This window comes from Oncorhynchus clarkii, chromosome 29 (genome assembly GCF_045791955.1).
Source record: "Oncorhynchus clarkii lewisi isolate Uvic-CL-2024 chromosome 29, UVic_Ocla_1.0, whole genome shotgun sequence".
Classification (NCBI taxonomy): domain Eukaryota; kingdom Metazoa; phylum Chordata; class Actinopteri; order Salmoniformes; family Salmonidae; genus Oncorhynchus; species Oncorhynchus clarkii.
Window position 1 is genome coordinate 9,273,992 of NC_092175.1, and position 10,544 is coordinate 9,284,535.

At 45.3% G+C, this 10,544-nt stretch overlaps 1 protein-coding gene across 2 annotated transcripts; it reads left to right on the top strand.

Annotated features, from left to right (window-relative positions):
- The first annotated feature begins 1,400 nt into the window (after positions 1-1,400).
- LOC139388304 (DEAD (Asp-Glu-Ala-Asp) box helicase 56) lies at positions 1,401-9,090 on the top strand. Of its 2 annotated transcripts, none has more exons than XM_071134903.1 (14): positions 1,401-1,503; positions 1,943-2,104; positions 3,081-3,235; positions 3,378-3,548; positions 4,713-4,803; positions 4,936-5,177; positions 5,292-5,429; positions 5,726-5,839; positions 6,062-6,156; positions 6,279-6,352; positions 7,551-7,640; positions 7,734-7,839; positions 7,947-8,047; positions 8,296-9,090. In XM_071134903.1, the coding sequence occupies exons 1-14, from the start codon at positions 1,447-1,449 to the stop codon at positions 8,377-8,379; spliced, it is 1,680 nt and encodes a 559-aa protein (XP_070991004.1). In that variant the 5' UTR covers positions 1,401-1,446; the 3' UTR covers positions 8,380-9,090. The 2 variants fall into 2 exon arrangements, with proteins under 2 accessions (XP_070991004.1, XP_070991005.1); XM_071134904.1 differs by having other exon boundaries at positions 1,410-1,503; positions 8,299-9,090.
- Positions 9,091-10,544: the final 1,454 nt, after the last annotated feature.

The window sequence follows — 10,544 nt, forward strand, 5'->3', positions numbered from 1 at the left end:
TAAAAATGAGTTGGTAAACAAACTGAAAGGGTACATTTCTGCCACCTGAAGAGGTATAAAGCCAAGGTTGGTGATTTACTGCCACCTGCAGTTATAGAGTGTTTCCTCACGAGTACAATTCATTATCTGAGCCTTCCTGGTGACATGGATGGAAATATGTGATCCTTCCTACAAGCCTTGACAGAAAAGCTGCCCATATCAGCCTACAACTTGTAAATCATTTTCTCCATTCCTGTTCAGAAAGTGTGATTATACTGTGTCCTAATAGCCTTGTTAGTGTTCATTACATTTAACTTGTAAATAAACAAGATTTTTGTTTTGGTTTCTTTTATTTTTTGTTGAGGTTGTATTGATTTCAGGACCGTGGATATTACCAGGTAATTTAAAGATGTGTTTCTAGATATGTAAGACACAGACCCCCCTCAAAAACGAACCATATTTGGTTAACAGAGAATAGAGACCCACCCACTTTAGCTGATCCAGGTAGGATAGTTCTCTATACAACCCAATAACCTATGTATCCCATGTACAGTGTATTACAGTGTATTACAGTGTATTGCATTTTGGGGCTATGGAGGAGGTGGAGAACGAAGTGCTGCTGGATATGTTCGATACAGTTTACCTCCAAAACGAACCGTATTTGGTTAGTAGAGACCCTACTTTCTATTTTCCATCCCACTTTAGCCAAGACCGGTAGAACAGTACCCTCTACAAGCCAGTATTTTCCCCCAAATATAGTGTATTTTATTGGGGGCTTTGGAGGGGTGGAGTGAAAAGACAGCAGCAGGCAATGTAACATAGTCCCCCAACATAATATTTGGTTAGTAGAGACCCTATTGAGTATTTCACACCCCAGTTTATGAGACAGTTAGTAAAAAAAAAGTATTATTCTCTACAAACCAACAAGTATCCCATATACAGTGTGTTGCATTGCTAAGTTTTGCTTAAATACGTCAAAATTATTCATTTATTTTTTCATAGATGGTTGCAATGCTGTGAAAAACAGTTGCACTGCACTTTGCAGGGGACATATTTTGAGAGAGAAAAAAAATCTGCGTTCGTGCCCCGTGGCTCCTGCGGTCATAGTATCCTGCTGCTTGGAGAAAGGTATATATCATGAATATATCGAGATTAAAAACGTGTTCTTTTAAGGAAAAGTAGTCTAATATCGCCATCCAGAGTCTATTGGTCTTTACAAAATTTAGTTGTGGTATAATAATCTATTTGATCTATTATTGCATACGTGTTCTGTAAATATTTTAACTAATAAAATAAAATAAAAATATATATATAGATTCGAAAATATATTAATTGACGGGAATAATGTTGCCTTTCGTAAAAACAAATAAAACATGTTCTACGCGTCCCTGCTCAAGTGATGGATGACGTAGAAGTCAAGCGACGTACACACGTGTCGAAGCCTGGTGGAAGCACTAGAGACAAGAAATGGCTACCGACAGGCTGCAGTTCCATGAAATGGGCATAGATGATCGCATTTTAAAGGTAGATGTTCTTCTCTCCTGTGAAACTATATGAGGATAAATGAATTGTTAAATTGCATGACCTCAATTGTGATGTAAATCCGAGAACTATACGCCAGTAGACACTGAACGCTGCTAGGATAGCTAACATCCGTCGCTAACCATAGCTAACTGTTAGCTAGCTACCATGTAAAAGTGTTTACTTTGCCTGTCAATCTGTCTGGATATCAACGTATTCAATTGTATATGGGACGTAGAATTAACCTAGTTATCTATGTAACTACGTTATTTCGTTATGTAACTAGTTAGCTAGTTATTTAAACAATCACCAGGAAATTCAAGAAGTTGTCATGCAGAATATTTCAGAAATAAACGAATGAGATCATATAACGTCACACAGTATTTTGTTCTGATATGATTTCCTAGCTAGTAACTAAGACCCCCCCCCCCCCCCCACCTAGGCGCTGGCGGACTTGGGCTGGGCTCAGCCCACTTTGATCCAGGAGAAAGCCATTCCACTGGCGCTGGAGGGCAAGGACATTCTAGCCCGGGCCAGGACTGGCTCAGGAAAAACAGCTGCTTACGCTGTGCCCGTCATCCAGCGTATCTTGACATCCAAACAAGTGAGAAGTAGTAGTAGCAAAGGCCATACTGTATCAAGGTGTTTATAACATTAGACCATGGGTGTCAAACTCATTCCATGGGTGGAGGGTGGTATGGCTGTGGTCTAATCAACACTGTTACCATGGGTACTCCATGGCTATCAGTCCAAAATAAGCCGCTTTAAGAAATATTCAATAGTTTCAAGAAGACATTTAAACGTACTTTACTGGTTGTCTGTGCTGTTGGTACGTTTGGCTGTAGGAAGTGTGGATGGGGTATCCACGGGAAAATGTTGTTTACCCAACGTTTTGCAGCACCGGTGGGTTCTGATGAGTTTCATGTGATGCACAATATGTGAACAATGGCTGCATGTAACCGAACGTTGTCGACCAAAGCGTGTTCCTTTGCAGTCACCTGGAAGTGCTTGTGAAATTTGCCGGCTGATTGCGTGGGATAACATTTGGTCTGTGCTTCGGGTTAAACTCGGCCATTGTTGACACACTATGCAAGTCGCATGCTAATTGCGTTCGCATTGAAAATACAAACTGATATACAGACCAGCATACTGAAAGTCAGGTTAATAACACTACTCTCTGGGTATTTTGTCTCCGATTACCTCCTACACGACAAAATCAGAACAACAGGTATAGCACATTCATGGGACTGTTCACAAAATGTTAGACGAAAGAGTCTTTCACTCTCTGATTCATAGAGGCAAGAGCGGAGCCAAGTAAGACCTCAACCAGGTGAGTGCAGTTCCCAACTAACCAGTGATCTTAATTGATTATTCTTTGGTCCATCAAGTACAATGGAGTGGAAACCCAAAGAGACTTGAGTCTTCCCTCCGTTGAACGAGTTTGACACCTGTGCTTTAGACCATCTCTGGTAGTAGTGGCAGAGCCTTTCGATTGGGCTAAGAGTAATCCGTAGTTAGCATAGTAGTAGGTGATGTAGCGAGCGGGAGCAGCTTGAACCTTGCGTGTGTGTTCTCTCCAGAATGTCCGTGAGCAGGCAGTGAGAGTGTTGATCCTGGTTCCTACCAAGGAGCTGGGGCAGCAGGTACAGGCCATGATCCGCCAGCTGACTGCCTACTGTGCCAGAGACGTGAGGGTGGCAGACATCTCCGGCAAGGCTGACCTGTCTGCCCAGAGGTCAGTTTGCTCAACTGTCATCATCTAACATATTGTTTCAGGAGACATTGTTCTGGTCTGCATATTAATGCCTGGGAAAAAGCATCTGTAGTCTTCATGCTTGTGTGTGTACCTGCACTTACGTGTGTGTGTTTCATGACAGGCCCATCCTGATGGAAAAGCCAGATGTGGTAGTGGGGACCCCCTCTAGGGTTCTGGCCCACCTCAGTGCCCAGAGCCTGGACCTGCAGGCCTCGCTGGAGACCCTGGTCATAGATGAGGCTGACCTGCTCTTCTCCTTCGGCTTCGAGGCCGACCTCAAGAGCCTGCTATGGTAAGACACCAAGACAGAGAGACGTACACACACTCTGACAGTGTCACCAATCTATAACGGAGTACTGTTTGTGAGTGGTTATGTTGAAATGTGCTAGATTTCCATCCAATTGGCAAAAGATGTATGTGAATATTCTAGAAATCAATATGCTCATTTTCCTAACAAGAGATGTTTCCATCAAATTGACGTGTCTTGCATAAAGGGCTGTGCGTGATGACCGTGCACATACAAATAACTTTTGCGGTTAAATTCCCTTGTACCGACCCCCCCCCCCTCATGATAATTAGGTCACAATAAACGTTGCGTTGTATAGCGAATGTACCCACTCTGGTCATAGCAGGTGTTCTCTAGCCAATAGCTTGCAGATAGTGTGGGAAGACTACCGGTATGATGACATTATTAGGGATAAGCGCAAGATTATTTTTTATTTGTCACACGGAATAAGACGCTCGATATTCGTTTGAAAAGCAGCACCGACCCTCATCGCCGTGCACTTCCACCACCCTGTGAAGTTCATCATAACTTATTTGATCTGTAGCCTAATACAGTGTGTGCTTACTCGAATCGTGGTGGGAGGACCACACAGCATGTCATTGCTTGACTCCGTTTCCTTCGATATGATGGTTATTGTATTCCACCGCAATTTCTCGCATAACTATCTTTGCAGACACAATAGGATCCCACCTAGTCATAACTATCTTTGCAGACACAATAGGATCCCACCTAGTCATAACTATCTTTGCAGACACAATAGGATCCCACCTAGTCATAACTATCTTTGCAGACACAATAGGATCCCACCTAGTCATAACTATCTTTGCAGACACAATAGGATCCCACCTAGTCATAACTATCTTTGCAGACACAATAGGATCCCACCTAGTCATAACTATCTTTGCAGACACAATAGGATTCCACCTAGTCATAACTATCTTTGTAGACACAATAGGATCCCACCTAGTCATAACTATCTTTGCAGACACAATAGGATCCCACCTAGTCTGGGCTCATTTTGTTTTGTTGGCACGTTTCCATCAGGCCTGTCGTGACATTTACTTTACTTGCGTAAGAAAGGTTGGATGGAAACCTGTTTAGAGGGAATCTCCCTTTCCCATGTACCTTTTTTAGTATATCTTTTTTAATTTGTGTGTGTCATTCCATCAGCCACCTGCCAAAGATCTACCAGTCCTTCCTAATGTCGGCTACTCTCAGCGAGGATGTCCAGGCCCTGAAGGAACTGCTGCTGCACAATCCTGTAAGACAAACAAGAGTAGTGCTCATTTTAGTTTTCCTTTTCAAAACTTTTTTCGACGGCCCTGCTTTGATAGCATATTCTCTGTCGGAATTCCTCTCATAGTGTGTGTGTGTGTGTGTGTGTCCGTCCTAGGTGATTTTAAAGCTGCAGGGCTCCCAGCTGCCAGACAGCTCCCAGCTGCAGCAGTACAGTGTTCAGTGTGAGGAAGAGGACAAGTTCCTGCTCATCTACACCCTGTTGAAACTGCACCTGGTTCAGGGCAAGACCCTGGTGTTTGTTGGGGCAGTGGAGAGGTGCTACAGACTCAAACTGTTCTTGGAACAGTTCAGCATCCCCACCTGTGTACTCAACTCTGAGCTGCCTGTCCACTCCAGGTGAGGAGGGAAGGAGGGTGGGAAGGAACGATGTAGGTGTTGATTGACGTCCATCCGTTTTATCCATCAAAATCTGAACACTTTCCTGCGCTCTCTCGCCCCCCCTCACCCCAGGTGTCACATCATAACCCAGTTTAACCAGGGGTTCTATGATTACATCATCGCCACGGACGAGCAGGTATTGGCTGATCCCACCACCACAGCGCAGGCTGCCGAGGGGAAAGGGAAGAAGAAGAAGAAGAATGCAGGGAGGTATGGGATACTGCAACATACAATTGAGCTATTTAGCAATCGGTCGTTTTAAACGCCTTATCCAGAGTTGAAATGATACCGTTTGTGCCCAGTTGGACTGAATTTGTTTGTTGTAGCAGAGAAGGAGTCACTTAGTTAGGATGCTGTACACTGTAGCAAAATGTTTCGCAACGGAAACGAGAGTTTCTATTGGACAAATTCACATAGCTCCCTGCTTCGTTTGGTTCGGTTCATAGGTAATACACCCCCAGGTGATGGTACAATGACCCTTGACCTCTCACACCTGACTCCCACAGAGCCAAGGACAAGGAGTACGGCGTCTCCAGAGGAATCGACTTCCAGAATGTCTCCAACGTCATCAACTTTGACTTCCCCACCACCGTGGAGTCCTATATCCACCGTGTTGGACGGTCAGTGTCAACAGAATGCAACGGAATACAAGAAACAAGCCTGCACCTCTGAAATAACACACAAAGGCTACGTCTCGAATCACGCCCCATTGCTCCTGTAGTGCACTACTTTTTGAGCGGAGCTCTAGAAGAGGGTGTCATTCAAAATTTGCCCCTGGGCTATCCGCTCAAAGGATGAAGTTATTGGATAAATCTCAACAATTCAACCTTTTCCTTCTGTAGAACGGCACGAGCAGACAACCCAGGCACCGCTCTCACCTTCATCTCACACACAGAGCTCCCCCTGCTGGCAGAGGTGGAGGACGCACTCATTGGCGGTAAGATCAGGCACTGTGTTTCTATCTGAGGTAGTCTGTCTTTGTGACAAAACCTATTCTCTGTGCGGATGTAACGGTAGTCTGTGTGTGTTTGACCTAGCGTCTGTGTTGTGCGTTTTCAGATAACACTGAGTGTGCTCTGAAGCCGTACGGGTTTAAAATGGAGGAGATTGAGGGCTTCAGATACCGCTGCCGGGTACGTACAGCACACCTGGGATGTTATATCACACTTGTTCACCTCACACTAGAGGGGCTGCGGGTCCCAACAGAGATCATTGCGGCGCGGTCTGGATTCTTTCATGCTGCGGTCGGGAGCAGGTGGTCGGGAGCGGGCGGTCGGGAGCGGGCGGTCAGACGGACAACTATTCAACTATTTTTGTTGTTTCCGCAGATCATTTGGAAACGGTCGTCTTTCTGCTTTGCATGAGTTGGCCTACCTATTGTGTTAAAAGCACACAAAAAAAAATGGTACAATTCGCTCCTGGAGTTAAGTAACCCTCTCCTGGTCGGGCGTGCGAGATAAAGTGCGCCTAGTTTATGTGTGCTCTCAGTGAAAGAGCGTAGGCTGCCTTTTGCGTGGGTGGAGAATCACGTGGTGGTTATCTTTCCAAGGAAATTGAGTTTTAAGTATGATTAGACTTAAGTTTCGCTAATAAATATGGATCGTGGAAAGATGTGGATGGCGCTCAACCAACGTGAGTGGGGGTGCAATCCAAAAATGACGTGATGGGATAAAGGCGCAGGAAGTGCGTATGGGCAACCGTGGTGAGCAACTTTAATTTTCATACAAAAAGACCCATTTTGTCTCTGCTTGAATATCGTCCTCCTTAAAGGCAGGCTATATCCTATAGGACAATGCGAAATGTAGACGGTGTCGCTGTCGTCATCCTTGCTGCCTCCAGTTCAGTGGTCATACCTGCGAGATCAGGTTTGTGCGTGTGTGCGGTCTCAATTAGAGTAGGATCCAGCCTCCTGCATGGGCAGAGAAGCATGGGGCAACTTTCCAAGGAAGTCTTCTCAAGGAAATGTACTTCCTAAATATGGTTAGGCTATAGTTTACTACATTGCCTAGAAATAAATATTGTTCACCCACATTTGTCTCCATCTGAAAATCGTCCTGCTCCTAAAAGAGAGCCTATAAAACTAATATAATGGGCCATGTGAGAATGTCTGGTAATTTAACTACTTAGGTTATTTGTGCGTGTTTTTGATGTGGCTGGCAAGTGAGCTGCGTCACATACGCCTAAAATAACATTGTGGGACTGCGGTTGGGTTCGGGACCAGCTCTGCGGTAGCGGGTGGTAGTTGGACAGATCCAGCGGTTTGAAAAGCTCTGGGCTATACACAGGTAGTCTATGAGTTTGGATTTTGTAATAATAAATGTGTGTGTCTAGGATGCCATGAGGTCAGTAACTAAGCAGGCGGTGAGGGAGGCCAGACTGAAAGAGATCAAACAGGAGCTGCTCAACTCAGAGAAACTCAAGGTGAGTGGGCTTCTCTCTCTCGCTCTCTCTCCTGCTCCCCTTTCTGTTTCTCTTCCTTTTCCATGGCACTGATTGGTCAGTTCTGTCACTCAGACGTACTTTGAGGACAACCCCCGAGACCTGCAACTGCTGAGGCACGATAAAGACCTGCACCCTGCTGTCATCAAGCCACACCTGAAGAACGTACCAGAATACCTCAGTAAGACACACACATTGCTTAGGGACCTCTCTCCTATCAATAATGGTTTTCAACCTTACACTCAGCTTATGGTAATATGTAAACAATATTCTCATTGGCCGTTTCAGTCCCTCCGACGCTGAGGGGAGTGGCCAACCCAATGTCCGGCAGGAAGAGGAGGAGGAGAGAGAAGCCCAAACCTGACGGGGTCGTCAAGACGACCTTTAAGGTAAGGTTCCGAACTAACTCTAGCCCAGACATAACTTTAACCCTAACATAATCCCTATACCCCTGGCCTTAACCCTAACCTAGCTCAACAAAGACCACGCTGGGGAGTTGCAGATGTTCCATTAGCTTTTTTTTCTCCCATTATTTCCTTCACACTGGGAGCAGCAAACAATAAGCAAGCATTTACTTTCAAAACTGTAATGGATACTCTGATCCATCTAACCCCGTCTCATCCCTTTTTCCTCCTAGAAGGACTTCCGAAGCAAGAACCCCTTGAAGAGTTTCCACTACACCGGGGGGAGGAGCCGAGGGGGCAAGGCTGGCAAATCCTAGGCCTCCATGTTAACGTGCACCAATCAGACTTGCTGTGTACAGCTGGCCTATGACATCACCAGTTTCCAGATCAGTTCAGGTGGAGAGGAGACAAACTGAGGAAGCCATTGTAGACTACTGAGATGCAGCCGGAGTGTCCAACATCAGGGTGGTATTCACTAGACGCCAAACGGAAGAAAACCGACTGAAACAGGGCGGGACTGCCTGAACTTTTCCAATAAGAAACGCTTATTTGAGTTTTGCTACGTCTTGAAACGGTGTGCACTAATGAATACCACCCAGGTTTGAGGAACCTCCCAGCAGCACCGTTACTCCTCTGTCAGTGAACCAACATCCTCGTTTCCATTGTCTGGTTAGAAAACCTGTGAACTCAACAGAATGTCCCTTCCCTCAACACAACAGGTGTTTATCACAGTAATGTAACAATGACTGCATTACTCTGAACTTCCACTGAAGCAAATTACCTTCACTAGTGTTCAAAATCCTAATTTGAAGAATGAAAATTGCCATTTAGTTTCAGTAAGTAACTTTCTATTGTTGAATTGGGATCTCAAATTACTTCCGTAACTGAAATGCAACACCTGTTTTACGACACACGATGTACCTTGAAATGTCCATGTGATTTCAGATGGTTACATGTGGGTATTGTTTCTTTGTAACATAATAATTCAGAAAAGTGTAACATTTTATTAAATGGTTTGTGCTCTTTAAGCTGTTTTCTGTTGATCATGTCACTCCCAGAGGTCTCTCCCTCTAATGAAAGGTTGTGCTGTGCAACTGCTTCTGAGACTCCAGACTCCTGCATGCATCTGCGGTTCCTTTCCTTGGTCTCTGCCAGGAGGCTGCTTTAAAAACCCTGAGCCCACAGCTATATCCTCTTCCTCTCCTCTCTCTGACACACCACCAAACAGGACTAAGTTCTATACACATCTGCACACCAAAGTTTTCACCACAGCCTTCTACGAACCAAAACGTTCTACACACCAAAGATTTCAACAATATTTTCTTCAGTCTCCTGGCTCTTAGAGACTCTTCAAGCTCTTAGAGACTCTTCAAGACAGACTGACTCCGGCTGAGACGTCTTCTAAACCTGAGGACTGTTGGATGGTCTATTGTTGTTGCTCGTCTAACTCATGCAGGTCATATGTTAGCTGAGTACTCTGACTGGTCTGTGTGAGAGACTGTGGGTGGCCTGAGGATTTTGTGCGTCACTAAAACATTAGTTGGCCTATTTGGTCTGCAACCTTGCCTTTGTTTCGTTGGTACAACCCAGAGTGACTGAGGAATCTTCTCCTGCACGGCAGATAAGGCCTTTTTAGAGCTGGGGTCAGGTTGCACTGCGAGTCCTGGTTCTGAGTGTAGGAAGAAGATGAGGGGTGCAGTGTTGAGTTTGTGGGTGTCTCTGGTCCTGTGCTGCTGGGTTCTGGGCTGGGCTGGAGGTGTAGAGGGACAGGTGAGACAGACTGGACCTGGGAGAGTGGGAGAGTGGAACAAATTGTTCATCCACTGTAACGTGAGGACCAGGATTGTACAGTAACGGTAACATTTATTCCACCCATTTATCCCATACATCTCTGATTGCAGTTTGTCTCTCACGTCAGAGAAGAGAAGCAGAGAAGTTGTTGCCCGGAATATTGGCTTTCCATTTTCTTCATCCCACAGGCTGGCCCTTCGCTTTCCGTTTGACTTGTACACTCCAGCTAATATCAGCAATCCAATGTCCGCCTGCAAGTCAATCCGATCGAGTGGCTTCCAGTTCGCTTGAAAAACACGCCCCCCCCCCCCAAGTTGGTCATGTCCAGTACAATCTTCTCTATTGCTTGGGGTAAAAAAGAGCATCATGGACTCGAGTGACAGCAAATCGTGTAGGCCCAGGATCAACTCTGATTACATTGGAAGCTGACAGTCTACCTCTACTTCGTCGTGATGACGGTGACCATTCAGTATTACCATCTTTAGACTTCTATGTCCTCCCTTCTCTGGATGATGGCTGTTGCTCTCTCTCTCTCATCTGATGGAGGGGATGGTATGGAAGATATCATCTCGGAATCCTCTTCACCAAAGAAAAATTCAGTCTGGATCATCGACAGCATTGTCCTCCATCTATGAAATGTCCTCCGTCTCCGAAACCTCTTCTTCTATTTGACTGTCACAGTCCAGAATTT

Excerpts from the sequence above, each read along its gene's own strand:
- LOC139388304 (XM_071134903.1), top strand. The coding sequence starts at position 1,447 with ATGGCTACCGACAGGCTGCAGTTCCATGAAATGGGCATAGATGATCGC. Across the intron at positions 1,504-1,942 it reads TAGATGATCGCATTTTAAAG|GCGCTGGCGGACTTGGGCTG; the intron begins GTAGATGTTCTT and ends CCCCCCACCTAG. Across the intron at positions 5,178-5,291 it reads GAGCTGCCTGTCCACTCCAG|GTGTCACATCATAACCCAGT; the intron begins GTGAGGAGGGAA and ends CCCTCACCCCAG.